This window comes from Callorhinus ursinus, unplaced genomic scaffold (genome assembly GCF_003265705.2).
Source record: "Callorhinus ursinus isolate GAN/ISIS: 27379988/994484 unplaced genomic scaffold, GSC_fseal_2.0 scaffold17, whole genome shotgun sequence".
NCBI classification, from domain to species: Eukaryota; Metazoa; Chordata; class Mammalia; order Carnivora; family Otariidae; genus Callorhinus; species Callorhinus ursinus.
In genome coordinates, this window is record NW_027397079.1 from 30,178,930 (window position 1) to 30,197,200 (window position 18,271).

Here is an 18,271-nt window from a genome sequence, read left to right on the forward strand (position 1 = left end):
GATCGTCTCTTAAAGACAAGAGAGGTGCATATGAAATGCCAGAGAAAAGAATAAACATTGACATGCTAGATGAGTGATTGTTTTCCTCCCGCCAAAGGACCTTGGAGGATTGGAGCCCCAAAGTCGTGGATATGAGGTTGAACCATATGAGGATTTCAGTGCCCTCCTACTCACAGAATTTACATGGAAGCTATAGTTTGAGGAGATACATTTGTAAATTAAAACTCAAATATTCCCAAGAATCCCCTGTGTGACTGCAAACTTAACCAAGATTTTAAAACTTAATGAAATCCCGAGCCTTTTGTTGAACCTGCAGCAAGAGCAGAGGAAAAGGCAAGAAAACAGAAAGAAACCAAGATTCTTTTTTCTTTCTCTGTGTGTGTGTTTATGTGCATATGTAGGCATGTGTTCCCTTATTTGCTTGAATTGTTTGAAATTTAATTGTAAGACACCATGACATTTCACCCCGTATACCGCAGCAGATACCACCTAAGCATAAGGACCCTCTGCGTAACCGCAATTGCAGTGACCACACTTGAGAAATTTCATGTTGATACGATACCTTGATTCAGATTTCACCACGAGTCCCTGTAATATCTTTCAGAGAGTTTTCTGTGATGCAGGATTCAGTGATAGCTGCACATTGCATGCATTTGTCGGGTCTTTTAATCTCCTTTCATCTCCATCAGTTCTCACGGTTGGTCTCCTGTGATCATTCATGACATCAGCACTTCTGAAGTTTAGACCAGTTGTTTTGCAGGATATCCCTCCATTTGAATTTGTCTGATTGTTTTCTCACATTTGAAATCCAGATTCTAAATAAATAAATCACAGATAGATAAAGATATAGGAGGGGAAGGAGAAGTGGGAGAGAGAAAGGGAATGAGAGAAAAGGAAAAAGATGCAAATGATTTGATGAAAAATTGTTTATTCACACCAAAGAATACAAAGTCTAGCAGATTTCTCTTGAGACAGTATTGATAAGTAATGGTGTGGAGTGGGGGGTGAGGGGGATATGGTGCTCATTGAGAGTTAAGGATTTCTGAAATACTGCGGTGAAAACATTTTGCTTCGAGGCAAGGGAATAAACCTTGAGAGTTTGGGTCATGTGCCAAGTTAAATGTAAAACTACATGAAAACAAAAAAATATCAAACTAGTTCTTTTAGTTTATCCTTGAAATAACGAGGCAGTTTATTTTTCTTAATACACGTAAGCCAGTTTCTTTGGTGCCTTTTAGCTCCAGCAAATTTGTTCCTTTAAAACCCTTCACTGGACTGAACACAATCGAAGATGATCTTAACAAATTCATGAGACTGTACAGACACTATTCCAGATAGAAGAGAATTTAGTCTCTTTTTAATAAACCTCTAAAACAGAGATTCATGAACCCCAGCCTAAAAAGAAGACTCCTATAAAATCTGTTCAGAAGTAAATCTTATTTTCAAGCTGTCAGAAAACAAGAACCAGACAAAATCATCAGGTATCAAAGGCGAAGAACAGCTGAAATGAGTTTTCTACTTTGCCACTGGGTCTCTGCCTCAAATGCCTGCTTAGAGAAGCAGGCATCTCATCTCCTAGCCCCCAAATAAATAAAAAGGGGACGTGTAATTTTAGGAGCACTGCTAAGAAATCACAGCGTTCAAATGGTTTTTGCTATAATTTATAGGAGCCTTCCTATGCTTATTCCTGACATTTTTTTGATTTACTTGGTAAGGGTAGAATTGTAGAAAAACAAACAGATCCTGAGTAGGAAAGGCACTTCATTTCCTGTTCGTGTCTAACATGGCTCTGATTGCTGTCCTTGGAGTCCTGGTCACCAAACCCAGTGAATAATTACGCCCTGGATCAGGGAGGGGGCAGTCTTACTTGCCGTGGGTTTGTTTTCTGGGATTTTCTGTTAATACCTGGACGGGAAGCAGAAGTGGACTTTGTAGTTGGCTTCTCTAAGACTCGGTGGAAACAGAGTTGCTGAGAGCTCAAGTTCTGTGATGTTGATTATTAAGTGAACTGTTGTCTATAGAGGAAAGTCCATTCATTATGCTTTTATTTTTTTTTCCAAATCTTTTATTATGACAAAACCAGGCATACTATGTTGAATCGTATAACCAAACACCGTGTGTACCTGTTGCTTGACTTCTGCAGTGATCAACTAACTTCTTGGGAAATTTGTTTCATTTTCATGCCTATCCATTCCCCTCCACCATTTTATTTTGAAGCAAATCTCAAGTATTATAACATTTAATCCATAAATATTTAAGTAGAGAATAGATACTCTTTTAAGCAGTCTTGCTTAAAATAAGAATGGTATATAGGTATTTAATGTATTCTGCAGGTTAATGCACAACTTAAGTACTTCCAGTCTCTGTTGAGAAGATATAGAAGAGCTAAATCCAGTCAAACTGGCAATATGACATGAGCATAGTAGTCATCTGGAATGGTCATTGATTCTCTGTAGGACAGCAGCTGTAGATCCAATAAAAAAGTGATGTCACCAAAGAATTTCTGTCTTGAAGAAAGGAACATTGTTAAGAGTGATGAATTCTCTTTGTTCTTTGGGCCACCTCTGGTGATAGCATAGTCTAACTCTGACCCTCCAGAAACATAACCATGGACAAGTCAGTCACTTACCCATCTCTGAAATTAAACTTCCCCATTTAAAACATGGGTATGATGCCTGCTGTACCTATTTACAGAACTACAACGAAGATAATTTGTGATCTGAGATGTGAACCTGCTTTAAAAATAATGGCAGGGCACCTGGGCGGCTCAGTCGTTAAGCATCTGCCTTCGGCTCGGGTCATGATCCCAGGATCCTGGGATCGCGCCCCGTGTTGGGCTCCCTGCTCCGCGGGAAGCCTGCTTCTCCCTCTCCCACTCCCACTTCCCCTGCTTGTGTTCCCTCTCTTGCTGTGTCTCTCTCTCTGTCAAATCAATAAAATCTTAAAAAAAAAAGTGGCCTGTATATTGTACACCCGAAACTAATAGAACATTATATGTTAACTCTGCTGGAATTAAAACCAATAATAATGATGATGATGGCCTGGTTGCACATTCTCCTTTAGCATAGGTTTTTTGTGCTTTTGAAATGACCAATGTCCAGGATTTTTAATGCCATCAGAAAGTAAAGATTGAGGAAGTAACCATCTAGAATATTTTATAATCTAGGTTCTCCTCCCCTCCCACTCCCCCAAGTATATTTTATTCGGGCATTTTATCTCCAAGGTGAGATCCATGTTGGCAGACTCATTTTCTCTCTCTCTCTCTCAGATAGTAAAACATTTGGGAATGGTGTCTTGATCAAGCTCACCTAAAATTAATATATTTCTCTTTGAGAGATGATCCGAATTTTTTTCCTTCTCTTTCCTTTTTTAGCTTTGCCTCCCCGATTGAAAGAGATGAGAAGCCAGGAGTCTGCCGCAGGCTCTAAACTAGTGCTTCGATGTGAGACCAGCTCCGAATACTCCTCTCTCAAATTCAAATGGTTCAAGAATGGGAATGAATTAAACCGCAAGAACAAGCCACAAAACATCAAGATACAAAAAAAGCCAGGGTAAGTGTAATGCATCTAATAGCAGAGGCAGTGTCTAGCCATAGAATGATAGAAAATATAAAAATGATTTACAGCCCCAAAATGTGAATTCATTTATCAAAAAGCTATGATCTAGCTTTGATCTATGATATAGATCTAGATATGATCTATAATAAATGAAAAGGTTGTTCGTTATATGATGACCAGAAATTGTTTTATTATATAGGGAAGAGTTGGAAGTTTCTGATTCTTGCAGCTTCTGGATGAGGAAAGAAAAGAGTGGATGGGGAGAGAACTGGAGATGTGGAGGGAGAAGCTTTGGTGGTGATAACTGCTGTAGTTGTAATATGTTACATTTAAAATTGGATTTCTTTAAAATAAGACAAATGCTGTTGAGAGTACCAGTGCCTTCCACAATCAACATCCCAACTTAACGAAACCCAGGAAATGCCCAGGTTTATGGGAAGAGAATGCAGTCGCTTGAATTTGAACTATTTTCAAGTAAGAGGCTAACACATCCAGCAATACCCAATAAGATTTTTTTAACTGGCAAGTCTGTGAAACTACATCACCACTGTAGCACATTAAAACATCAGGTGATCTTGGCTCGCAAGAATCTTAAATCCTCCTGTCTTCCTCGAGGAGGGCCATGATTGGAAGGGCTCCAGGTGATTCCTGTAACATCTTGGAGGGGTGTCTACACCTACTCTAAAATGAGGCTCCTTTATTATTCCCATCCTCTTCATTTTTATGTATTTCCTCACTTAAGAAATCCTCTTCTATTATCGTACTACATTTTGAAGTTAGGGAAGAGAGAAGTATGTGAGAGTTTTGCTTGTCAATAATCCTTTCATCGATGTGACATGGATAATAGTACTTCCAGGCTCAGAGATTACATTTTCTTTCCTCACACGAAGAGGATTCCAGTGAAATCCCAGGGATGATAGCAGAAGCAACAACAAAAGAATCTCCTCCTGTATTTTGATCTTATAGAACACCTTCCAGAAAGTTGTCACACGCTCAGGAGCGCAGAGACAACAAAGTGATTATAATGGAAATTTAACTTAATCTTCCCATCGTGTTTAATTGCTGTAATAACCATAATTACTGAATTTTTCCCCTAGTTTCCGTGGGGAAAGTTTTATTAACTACGGTACTGCTTGTTCTTGTTACCGATTGTGTTGGCAAGATCTTTTGACTTGGAAGTACTATAATAAGATGTGGAGAGAAAAAGAGTGGATACTACTTTTGCAGCAGGTGGTTGGTTCTTCAAAGATACAAAAAATAACACTGTAAATTGACATTTTTTTTTCTACAGAATCTTATTTATTATAACATTCCCCTAGGTAGTAAGGGAAGTTGAACTATACATGGGGCCTAATTTTGCATATTAAGAAATTAAAATTCCAAAAAGTGTTCTGTCTTGCCTTGAATCACACAACTAGTAAGTAACGAAGCTGGAACACAAATCTGTTCCTTGGGTTCCTTAACACCTTATTCCTTCTTTTAGAAATGGCAAGCATACATGTTTAATAACGTTTGCATATGGGGAGGGGAGGAGGTAGAGTGAGTGAACTGAAAAAAAGAACTATGATGCTTATAGAGGAGTTTAACAAGAAAAAAAATACTTTTAGATACTGGATTGAATAGAGTTTGGTGTCTGTTTTGTTTTTCATCAATTAGACACATTAGTAAGGAACTAAGTTATCTTCACACGCAGGAGAATGTCTCATTTCTTTCCACACGGCTGTCAAATGATATCAGTAATATTTAAGCGCCCACAGAAGGCTTTAGGCTGCGAGTGTGGGGAAATGGGAGAAGCATGGGTGTTATCTCTGCCCCCAGGGGGTCATAGATTGTATAGGGATTCTCTAGTTCAGCCTTATCTGAAACATAGTTGTTCCAGAGGCCATGTGCTAGAGCCCTCTTAGGGCTGGGGGGACTTCAGGATTTTCAAGCGGCCCATCCATTTGTAAATAATGACCTTTTAGACAGTTATTCTTTATGTTAAGGTAAATTCTCCTTTAAGTCAAGATTTAATCAGGGAGCCAAGTTCTAAATTGTAGGTTACTGATTCTAAGTGCCGTGAGGTTGGGAAGAGGGAGAGACTCACAGAGCTCCCCGAGTAGCCATGGGGAGATGGATTTGAGTCCGCTAAAGGGGGAAAATCCCCTCTGCTTGGCTGGGTGGGGTGGGCCAGGCCATGAGAGAGAAAAGAGCAGAATTAGAGTCAGTAACAAGTTCTGTTTATAGGACAGTAAAGAGGCCGGTGGGTGAATAAGGTGGGGAATTCTGCCCTTTATGGGACAAGCTGCTGTGTGTCAGACCCTGGGCTAGATGCTGGGTAAACACAGAGGTGAGTGGTCTAGAGGGGAGAGAGATGGTGAAGTTAGAATACTCAGTCTTCAGGGCTATGGTAGTGGTAGTCCCTGGATGCCATAGCAAGAAGCTAGCGCAGATGGGGAGGGGACCCGATCAGGGACCGAGGAGGCTGCCAAGAAAGGAGGGAGGGAGAAGAGGTTTATCTAGGCCGAAGGAACAGAACAGAGCATCTTCAGACTGGGATTATTCAGTCTGAGAATGCCTGGGGAGAAACAAATGAAGGTGGATAGGTAAGGAGAAGATGGTTTTGAAAACAGTTCCTATAGGCCTAAAGAGGTAATTTGTTACGTGGCTTGGATGACATATAAAAGTATCATTAGTGTTCAGAAAAACATTTTCATGTTGGCTTCATAGGTCCAGACAGCTAAGAGCACTGTCTACATATTAATAAAACCCCATTATACCAGAAAGGCCAATATTCAGCCGTCACTTCTTTTAAACAGTAGCCTTGCTGGAAAGAATTAAATGGGAACAAAAAGATGTTTTTATGCAACTTATGTGGCTATAAATTACTCTTGGCAAAACATTTTAACATATTTGATCTTCCAAAAATAAGACATTTTATGTAAAGTGGGCCATTAGTGTTGTCATCTTTTTTTTAAGGTTAAAGGACCAAACCTTTAAATTTAATTAACATTTGCAAGGTGCCCCTATTATTTCAACTTGTCCTATAGATATAAGAGAATGGATGCTATTATTGTTGTACCCATTTAAAAAAAAAAAAAATGAATGCCCTGAGCATGAAGGAAATCAGTTTCTTGCTGTAGATCTAATGTTGATGAATAGTAAAGCTTGGATTTGAAGCAGGTCTGACTCTATGCCTCCTGTCTTTTCACAGTTACTGGTGATTTTGCTATGTATAGTAAAGTCACAACATAGGGCTGGGGACACATACAGGCATAGGATAATGTCTTTAATAAAAAAAAATTCTCATTTTTCAGTTTCATCTACATATTCATAATTTTCCATTACTAAGATATTCAAACTGTTAATGGTTTGCAGCAGTTACTTGGTTCCTTAAACTTTATCTGAGGCTTTGATCAACCAAGCAGAGGTGAATTTCAGTGTGAGGTTTAGGATTTCTTTGGGATTCTCTTTATTTTAAGGAAAATGTTGACTCTTTTCCAATCCTTAGTCTAGGTTTCTTTTTCACGTAGTCTAGATCATTCATGCCCCCAGAATTTGCTTGTCGTCCCGTAGTGTTGCAAAGAGACTCCAATCAGCAATTTCTATTACTTTGTAAAGTCTTATCTTCCTTCTACCCTGAACTACATTCTTACATGTTCTTCCTATGACTTTGAATTTTTATCTGAGCCTGTGTTTGTCGTATTTGGCAAAGCAGTGTGTGGAACCAATTTTAAAAAAATGGAAACTGCCCCAGTGTTATGTGTCTGCTTATCCCTTTGTTCTGCTTCCTCTGCCTGGTGGATCATTTTGAGCAAGAAAACTAGTTAAAGAGCATGGCACGTGACAGATTCATGGCATGTGACAGATTCATATTTGAGGCTGTCAGATTGGCCTCATTTAAATATCAGCTTATGAAAGGCTGACTTTCCATTGTTTGTGTATGGCACACTCCTTTGGATGCCCATAGTTCTGTCTCAGTCTTCATTTCCACTCTCACCTATTTTCATTTTGTTTAAAATTGGATCTAATTGGTCTTGTCAAATTTCTGCAGACATTTTAAAGGGAATTCTTTCTTCTGTTGTCCATTGTTGCTGGTCCTTTGACTCTATTCTAGAAAAAGTTCACACACATTCCCTTCTTGCATCAGCTGAGCAGCCTTTGTAGGTCATTTTAATTTTATATGTAAGGAAAGCTCCAATTCCTTAGGTATAAATGGGAATTCTCAGTGCCTATTTCATATGGCTTATGTGAGGCGTTTGGTGCAGTGCCTGGTTCTGTATCGTATGAGAGTTGCTTTATGAAACCCTTTCCTTCCTCTTTATCCTTCTTGTTATTGGCAGTTGGACAGTATCTGAAGCTGTGTTGAACACACACACACACACACACACACACACACACACACACAGAGTTCATACATGATTCCTTAGAGATTGGAGGAATGGATTTACATAAACCGAAGAGATATTCCCTATATGCATTTAAGTTGTCTTGGCCCATAAACGGCAGTGGAAGAATCAAGCCAAAAAAGACAAAGACAGTTGTTATTGGAACCTTGAATCCATCCTTGAGCACTTAATTCAAAGAATACAGTTTGCCTTTTGATATAAAAAAGAAATTAATATTTAGAACTTTCATCTTTAAATCAGTCTGTATTAATTTATTTTTACCTCATATTGTTTTTCTTAATCCACAGGTAATGTGTGCTTATGAAAAAATCTAAATATTGCAGGGATATAAAATGTAATTGTAATGATAGCTAACACTTATTGGGAGCTCATAGGATTCCAAGCATTGTTTTAGACACTTCACATGAGTTAACTCTTTTAATACTTTTAGAAAATGAAAATCCACTGAAACATCAACCCCTCCCAGATTTCTAGATAACTCATCAATTAAAGAGCAAAAAATTCATTTTATGATTGGACGGGAATTCAACACTTTTTCCAAGGTAACTTCCTTCCTGTGGAGAGCAAATGGTATCTTATTGAAGACAGTACAAAACTGTTGTATCCATACTTACCAAAGCCCCAGATCATTGCAGTGTATAATTTTCAAAAAAGGTTTGTCTGTTTCTTCTCTCTTCCTACTTCCCACCCCGTACTCTAGGGCCCACGGATCAGAGGGTCTCATAGTTCAAATATCACTGGAGTTCACAGGGGTCCCAATGATCATCTGGATCAGTGGTTTTCCCACTGTGTCCCTGGAGAATCTTAAGTTTCCACCGAATTGAAAATGGGCTGCCAACCACCTTGACCTGAACACCTTTGTCTCTTTATGATAGTTTTGAATATGAGGCTCTGACTTAAGCTTTTGTTTTAAAACAGGTTTTGTTTTGTTTTGTTTTGTTTTCAAAATAGTTGAAACCACTGATCTAATTTAATCTTTTTTCTGCATAGAGATATTCTTGACAGGTGGTTATCCAGACTTGAATCTTTCCAAAGGGAAAGACACCCTCCCCATTTTTGAATGTTTAGAAATTCTTCCTTATCACTCAAAATATGCCTTCTTTTTCCTGTCGGACATAATTCTATCTTCAAGAGCCTCCTCGAATAGTTTTCTTTTCCAGATGACAACCATGAAATATGTTTTAAAAAGCTACTTCTATCTTGTTCTTAGTTGGCCTGCCAGTAGGACCTCTGTTTCTTCAATAGAATCTTCTCTAGTGATAAGATTTATAAGCCCTATTCAATTGTGATCAACCTCTTCTAAAGTCCTCTAGTTATTGATATTTTTCATCAGATGCCCCTTCAAAACATAATTAAATATTCTAGATGTGATCCAGCCTGTGAGCAGTGTATTGAGACTTTTATCCAGTTTGATTTATGCTGTTTTAATATTAATATGGCCAAACAGGGCCTAAGTTTCTTTTTTTAGTGTTTCTTTTTTTAGTTTTTTAAAATAGAATCATGCTAAACGCATGGCTAATTGAAATCCTTTTTTCTGTATATATTATTGTCCAGGCACGTCTCTCCAAGCTTATACTTCTGCTACTGATTTTTGAACTGGAATGTATTTGTTATGCTTATCTTGATTAAATTGAATCTTGATCTTAGCGCATTGATGTTCAGTCCTAGAATTCCCAAGGGTGTTCTCTACTGAAAGGATACCTTAGCTACATGTGATGCCTGCCTTAGAAGTTCACAGTACATATTTGCATAAAGCCATTAAGAGGTACTTTTGTAAGGAAATCTATTTAACTTTGTTCAATGCAATATTTATTTGAGCATAGAAAATTTTTTTTCTTATTCTTTTAAGCATAAAATTTATTAGCATTACTTGGAGTAATATTCCAGGAAACCATGTGTAGTTCTATTGGGAGAATTTTTATTTTAAAAATTATCCCTTTAAGATTATGTTAACTATAAAGCTGATTACCATCTTTCTTATAGTTTGATCCAGTTCAGTAGTTAAAAAATTAATGGCACAGGGTCAAGAAAAAACTCCTCACATATCATCAGGGACTGTTCCTCAATTTACATAAGAAAGGAGTGTTATTGGAATTATTATAATCTTGAGGTGTTGTACATTCTTGGGTTGTTGTTGTGATAACCTTAGAATTAAGATTGGGGGCTTAACAAGAAAAGTTATAATTTTCTTATTTTAGGCATTCACTTTTTCTTCTGTGTTGAAAACGAGGAAGAACCTCAACCTGAACTTCTTCATGATTGATCTATCAATTATTGTTAGTGGTTCCATGGTTGTACGTGAAAATTCTTCCAGCTAATTATGCTATTTGGGGCTGGACAAGCTTACTGTAGTATTTGCATTGTTTCTGACTGTTCTTCATAGATGTGTGTCATGAAGGAAACTTGGCATGGTTGGACAGATTTGTATAAATAGCTGATAATCCCTTAAGAAAAGTACTAGATTTGAATACTCAAAACCCAGGCTTAAAAGTTAACACAACTTGATGGGGGCTAATGTCCTAATATTGTATTTTGATAATTTAAAAAGTTCTTGTAGTTTATAATTAGATCTTAATATCAGCTTGCCAAGATGCTTGCCCTCAGATTGTTCTATTTTGGTTTATAGAGATAGACTTCAGGGAACCTTTTCTGTGGAGAACTCCTCTGATTAATACATGAATATCCCTGCATAAATGGCCCTTGGCGACCCCCCCCACTGCATTACATCTAAGTATTAGATCCACTTTTTATCAGTTTTGTTCTGTGCACCATCATTTTCAGGAAATATGAACGGATATGCTATGTGGATGACAAGGATTCCATTGTCAAATAAGTTTGAGAGTAACTAAATAACATATTCCCCTCTTAGAGAGTCAGAATACATTAGCATATTAAAGACTTTGAGAATTCCTGCAGGATTAACAACAACAAAAAGCCTGTTTTTCTTCACCCTAATGTCTTATGAATTTATTTGAGTACAGTACTTTTCTTTTGTTTTCTCAAATTTACTTGTTGACATTGTTCTGAGTCATTAATTTTTCAATCCACATGTTGGTTTGAGTGTTGCTGCCTTGGTGTGGACCTCCTCCGACTGTCTCTGCCCTCTTAATAGGGCATCCTCCTTTCCTGCAGCCAACATTTAGGAACATTAGGTCCTGGAGAGAGCTTAAGTAGGAGCATCCAAATATTTTCTTCATTTATTCACACATTCATCCCATAACGTTTGAGGATGCACCAAGGACAAAGCGGTGGCATGTCCTCATAGAACTGTGAGGGTACTAAGAAGTTTAAATTATGGACTCCAAAGTGTATATCCTGGCTAGAAAAATAAGATGTACTTCAAGAACTGTGAGGATCGTGGGAGAGCTACTCAAGGCTGTCAGAATTTAGACAAAGAAGAGAGGAGTAGCAGCTACATGATTATGAAAGGTTTGATGAAAGAATTGGCACTTGAGGTGGTCCTGAAAAGTCAGCCAATATCTTGAAATATGGGACCCCCCCCCATTCTAGGAGAAAGGAGGGGCACAAGCCAAAGCACTATGATGGAAGGCCCTAAGGCTTACATACAGGACTGGGTGGGTGGTCCAGTTCAGTAGACTGGAGGAGAATAGTAGGAATTGATTTTTTTATTAGTTAAATTAGAATAACTGATTCAATTTGATTAATAATATTATATAACAAGAAGACCAGAAAATTCACTATAAAACTAAGAAGGTATAACTTATGGGAGCCTTGCATATAATTTTGAGTTGCTGTCTTTTGTTCCCTGCCTTGTTCTTTTCCTGTTGTCATCCCAAGAGCCCAGGCAGTCAGGACCAGGTGTGAATATACAGGGATGCTTTAAAAAGTCTTTCGTAGGGGCGCCTGGGTGGCTCAGTCAGTTAAGCGGCTGCCTTCGGCTCAGGTCATGATCCCAGGGTCCGGGGATCGAGCCCCATGTCCGGCTCCCTGCTCAGCAGAGAGCCTGCTTCTCCCTCTCCCTCTGCCTGCCACTCTGCCTACTTGTGCTCTCTATCTCTCTGTCAAATAAATAAATAAAATCTTTAAAAAAAAAAATAAAAAAATAAAAAATAAAAAGTCTTTCGTAAACTCAACCAGCCCCAGTGGTTCTATGTTTTTAAATCATGGAGACTGCTTACATTATTGGCTATATGCAACAGTAAAACATAGACAGATGCAAATCACAATGCTGCCCATGTTGAAAGAGTATTGAATATTGCTTTAATATGCAGTTTTATGAAAGTGTGTGCTGTTGTTGTATATTTATTTCAGTGTTAAGAATGATTTGTGTCCCTCTATGTTCCTAGTAATGTGAGAATCTTCTTAAAGATGAATTCCCTTTCTTTTGTAAATCCTTTTCATTCAAAATTAACATAAATCCTGATGTTACTTTACTGAGAAAAATGCAGAGCATTTTAATCTATTCTAGCCTTCCTTAAGTGTCTGTCCTTACCAGATTTGTAAATGATTTTACGCTTTTTAAATCTTTCTAGTGGCTGAAGACATTTAGATATAGAAAGGAAGAAAACTTACTAATTGGTTTGAAAAAAAAAATCTGAGGCATAGTGTGTTTAGTGGTGGTGGTAGAGGAATAAAAAGAAAAATTAGAGAAGGCATTCTTTAAATTACTAATCTGGGTGATAAAATTAAGGCCATGTCTATAGTGTCACTTCAATGTGATGTATCTCATCTTTACTATTGGTCAAATCATACTTCCGTGTAGTAGTAAGGCGTGTTTTAAGTTGTTATGTGTGGAGTGGAGAGGGGGAGTTTGAGAACCCTGAAACTGCAGAGAAATAGATTTTGACGATCATTGTATTTCTGTGAAATATACTTACACCACTTTGGTCCTGATCTTATAGGAAGTCAGAACTTCGCATTAACAAGGCGTCACTGGCTGATTCTGGAGAATATATGTGCAAAGTGACCAGCAAATTAGGAAATGACAGTGCCTCTGCCAATATCACCATTGTGGATTCAAATGGTAAGAGATACTACATTCCATTTCTCAGGCTGTAGGAGGAGTAATCAAGAGACGTGGTGAGAGTTGTAATAAACTGGTGTGTTAAATCTCATTGTGAACAAATAAAAAACACGGAAGGAAAACCATATACTTCAAGTATCCTATGTGCCTTCCATAAAACACACTTCCAGACGAGTGTGTCTACTCCCTGAGGTGGTATAAATCTGAAACATACATAGATTTTTATTTTTTAAGAATTTCAGTAAGGTCATGAATGGCAGAAACAGGGTGGGTTGCGAAAAGAGTAATGGATTAGACTTCCTCTTTAAATTTGTCAGGGAGGGTTGTCAAGTCTTTGGCTCTATCAGTAACAGAGTATGTGTGTGTATATATACATGTGTGTGTATTTATATACAGAATACATTTGTATATGCAGGATATATGTATATTACATACATATGTATGTACATATACATATTATATATGAATATATGTAGTGTGTGTGTGTGTGTGTGTGTGTGTTAACAGGATACAGTCCTGACTCAGTCCTAGAAATTTGAATGTTCTCGTATGTGTTTTTAATACAGCTGGCTCTAGGTTGTAGGAAGTGAGGCCTCTCAGTTTTTTTCTTAGGCCTCTTAATTCGAAATTCCGAGAGTCCTCGAGGCAAAGCCCTTCCTACTATATCTGGTCTTGAGCTTCTGCTTTCCTGAGAATGGCGCCAGGGATATTTGTTTAAACTAATGAATGACTTGGAGGTAGAAGGTGTCACTTACCCCCCGGCCACTTCTCTGAGTTACCCAAAGAAGAAGAAGCAAAAGAACCACAGCTGGTGGGTGTGTGCTCGGGATACCCGACTCCTCCACAATTTGATGGAGTCATCTCTAGAAACTGATGATGAGCTAGATAGAGCAGGGAGCGTCTCCATCTCCTGAAATAATAAAATGTGACTTCAGAACCCTGTGGTGCGTCTTTTCCCTTTTGCATGATGGCACTTAACTACTGCGTATGCACGCCCTGTCATGTGTTATAAAGCCAAGCCTGAAGACACTGCTCCCCTCCCGGCGGGAAAGGGGAAAGAGTGCCCACTGCAGAGGCCTGGTCTCTGAAAGCAGGAAGGTAAACATGCAAGACCAGCAAGGGGAGAGCAAAAGTAACTTCAAGGGTCAACTCCATAGGAGACTGATGGAGTTGTGTCTGTTTACTTATTAGGACAGGGAGAAAGGAGTAAGATAAAAATATGAAACAGGGTTGGGAAAAATCTCAGGTTAATCCCCAGCCTTCTCTGGATTCCCCAATGAACTGCTCTGTTGCAGGGTAATCAGAGTTCATTACTCTAATTTTAAATGCCTCCCTCTACAGAGAGTAGAGGACAACAGTGAAAAGTAGTTTCCATCACTATTTTTAGGAGCTGCGTTTATAGCTGAAAATGTAAAAGCCATTTAAAATTTATATGAGTAAATGTAGCATCACTTTACTTTTTCATCAGCACAGGTTAAGCAATAAGTATGTTGCTGGTGTTATTTTACCCCATGAGAAATTTTATAGGATGCTAACTTGAAACACAAATTTAAAAACTAATTTCAGTGGCTTATTCTTTTTTTTTTTTTTTTTTTCTGTTGTGCCATGTTCAGTGGCTTGTTCTCAGCCTGTCATTGGCTTGGTTCAATGTGTCTCCCCGTGGTAAATGCTATTGAATTATGATTTTGACACTTGGATTAAATTTGTAGAGCTATGTGTACTATAAATTCCCAGGAAAATACAATTAGAATAAATGTCATGGTCTCACTGAGTGCTTACAGTACTATTATAATATTCCAGGTTTTCTGATTTACAGGATTAAGCAGTGAATTATTTACTACTATATTATTCCTGGCAAAAGCCCATAGGGTTTATTTTTTATTCATTTTGGGGTGCTGAGGGGTAATACGGCTTTTTACATTTCTCTGGTAGGACAGACATCCAGTTCATTTTTCCATATTAATTCATTCAAGAATTGGTCTCGAATTTGAATATTTAGTATTGACCATAGAGAAATGCAAGTTGGGATGTTTTTGATAATCAGTCTTTTTTACCTGACAAGAGTAAAGAGAAGTTCTCGGAAAATTGTAAGGAAGTCATTCTTAAACAACCAACTAAAATTCTTTACAGAATGAGGTCTTACTGGCTTATGTAGAGCATCTGAGGGATACTAAAGAATCTCAGTTACAATGCAAGGTGGTCTTGTTTTTATTTTCTTCTTAGAACCCTAGGAATAGTTCATCCTTATCCAACCCTCTCATTGTATTTCAAAAGAAATGTGAACTTAGCATGTATCTGAAAGCAGACACATTTAGAATCACAAGATATTTAGTAGCAAATGAGGACTTGAACCCAGATTTCTTGAATTCTTGATCCAGTAGAGCTCACTCTGTACCTGACTGTGTGTTGGGATGGTTAAGTAGATTCTTTGGTTTGTGAAGAAAAAACAAAACAAAACGAAACAAAACAAAAAAACTGAAGGAAGGGTGTGAGGCATAAGGAGAGAGGGATTCTCTGGGGAAGAGTTGGAACTTCATTATAACTGGGCGTCAAGGAGAAAAATGTAACCCCGGGCATATCTAAAGATTTAAGTAAACGAGAGTTTCTGGATCTTCTCTCTAGTGTCTCTGCCTTTAATGTGCTTCAGATATTTTCTTGTAGCTTTTTTTTCTTTTATCGTCTCACCTCTCCTGCTTTCAACGGTGCTTCTTTATAACTACAGACTTTAACCTGTTTATGATCTCACTTGGCCATATTTTTCTTCATGGCTCTTTTTAAGGTATTCTTTCCATTTTAACTCCTATTGTGTGATTGTTTTCTTAGTTCCCAAATCAGATTCCCTATTGCAAGAATCTGATTGGCAGCACTTATGTGCCAGACCATTTCGAAAGACCTAGAGAGCTTAGGAATCATCTGCCTTCTGGTCAGGTGCCCACCATGGGCTCAACCCGGGAGAGTGAAACTGGAAACATGGCCGCCTAGAAACGCCCCTCTCCTCAGAGGCTGTGGGCCGTCTGCTTTTCGTCAGAGCCTGTGGCTTGGCAGCCACCATGAGAGACAAAGCCGATGTGTTCTGCATATTGGGAGACTCTCTTTTCCCCCAACACCTCAGGGGCTTAGTTGCGGCACAACCAGAAAGAAAATAATCTTTCTGATCCTTCAGCCTCTTCTACTGCTCTCATTGAATTTGCTATATTCAGATCAATTCTGGTTATCAAAGAAGTCTCAGCTCAGGTCCGGAGCTCTCTGGGACTCAGATACACAAACTTGTGTTGTCACATCCCTGTCTCCTTAGAAATTTGGGCAAACACTGCACAGAAACACTCTTTCAGAGGGAAAAAGAGCACTCTACTGTGGTTATAAACTGCCACATGGCCAAGCCTTCTGTCCCTAAATGTGTATTTATTATTGACTTGGGCTGAGAGAGTGGAATTCTCAAGAATTTCATTTCCTTCGGGGGGTCCTAGAAAAACGTCTTAAAAAATAAGACCATGTTGTGAAAACATTATATTATGTAGAACTCCTCTTGAGATTTTAATTTATATTTCCTACAAAATAGTAGTCATTTTGTTAATTTTGTGTTACCTCACTCATCTCTCCCATATTTCTCCAATAAGTACACAACTGCGATCTGGTAATTTTTCTACACAGGTTGCCTTGCAGAAAGATCCTGGTATGGTGCCGTGAGCTAATTACCCAGATTTCATCATGTGCAAAAGATTCCTTGTGATATACTGAAATTTTCACACAAGTACCTTCTTTGCACAAAGATGTTTCAAATATATTTTGGTACAAGATTCTAGGAGGGATGGCAGGGGTAAGGGGAAAAAAGATATGCACGAGAGATTGTTTTCTCCCCAGAAAAAAAAAAAAAAGAAAAATGTAGCAAGATGACCTTGCTATTTGACACTATTTTTAATTTCAAAACACAGCTATGTAACTATCAGGGAAAAATTAGCTCGGACCATAAAAGTCTTCCATCAGATATTAGGAACTTCCTGCAGTGAAACTCATTGTTTAGATTTGCTTAGATTAGCAACTAGGTATAAATGAAATGATGACAAAAACCCAAGAAATTCTCCTTAAATTGTTATATGCTTGAGTGAAATAATGACCATATTTTACTTTTTTCGAACATTTAGAAAAGAATGTATATGTATGTGCATATATGTGGCCAACCACTATGTTAAGTTACATTTTCAAAATTTATGTTTTCTGCCTTTTCCAGTGCCTTTTAATCCTGATCTTATTTGGAAAAAAGAACTTGCTATACAGTAGACAGATATGCACAAATGCAATCTGCTAATTATTTTTGGGACTATGTGGGTCTAACAAAGACCAGCTGAGGTTTCGTATAAAGAAGGATCTCACAGGCAGCCGTCATTACATGGTGGGTTATGGGTGGATTCCTTTCATGAATTTAAATACGGCCCCTTAAGAGGCCACATACACCATGCTTACACAGATTGTACACTGTATGTTCATTTTTATTTGCATTGCATTTGGCTTGGTCTTTATACAGGAAACCCTAATTTCACAATTAATTCTTAGCTAAGAAGCTCCATAAAAACTCCTGGGCATCAGATTAGGGAAGAGAATAATAGATCTACCTGGTTTTCAAATTAATTAAGTACTGCAGTCTTTAAAAGATTAATACAAGAGAATATAAAACTAATCAATCATATATCCTCTACTAGATTTTCTTTTTTTAATCAGCAGGAAAATTTATTTGAGTGAGATTCAAGATCCCATAGGAACATTGGGCTCATAGCAATAAATTTGCTGTCTCCTTTGAGATGAACAAAAAATATTTCCACAAAATTTGCCTAATATATCGATAGGTCCTTTAAAAACTTGGCTCATGTGGGTAATAGGCTTAGTTTCCCCCTCTCCCAAATGGATGGCATTGTTGGAAATGCTGTGATATTGGTAAACCAGCTATAGTTACACTGACAATGAATATAAAATGTTTTGTAATTGAGAAAGCAGTCTCCATGTATGTTGTATTATATTGTATTCCCATGAAGGCTAATAAGGAAGAACAATACGAGTGGAATGGGGTTGTATTTTCAGTGTATGATATCCATTCTGTTCCTACGTCATTTATTAATTTCAGCATTTCTCAGTTACTTTCTCGTAAGCTCTCATTATGAGCAAGAATGCAGACACTTGAAGACGTTCCTTAAGTCATCTTTACTAGTGCTAATAAATAAGTGGGCCCATTTTCAATCTTTAACAAGATGACTTGGTCATATTTTTTGCACACACAATAATAAACTGTAATTTTAGAATAACAAGGAGTCACAGAAGTGGATGTTTAAATACACACAGACACATCATAT

At 37.9% G+C, this 18,271-nt stretch overlaps 1 protein-coding gene across 7 annotated transcripts in view; it reads left to right on the forward strand.

Annotated features, from left to right (window-relative positions):
• NRG1 (neuregulin 1) overlaps window positions 1–18,271 on the forward strand; it is a 1,085,273-nt gene that overhangs the window by 910,010 nt on the left and 156,992 nt on the right. For all 7 annotated transcript variants that reach the window (XM_025885971.2, XM_073902434.1, XM_073902433.1 and 4 more), the window contains exons 2-3: window positions 3,374–3,551; window positions 12,808–12,929. In XM_025885971.2, the coding sequence (XP_025741756.2) occupies window positions 3,374–3,551; window positions 12,808–12,929 (300 nt within the window). The remainder of the gene's footprint in view (window positions 1–3,373; window positions 3,552–12,807; window positions 12,930–18,271) is intronic.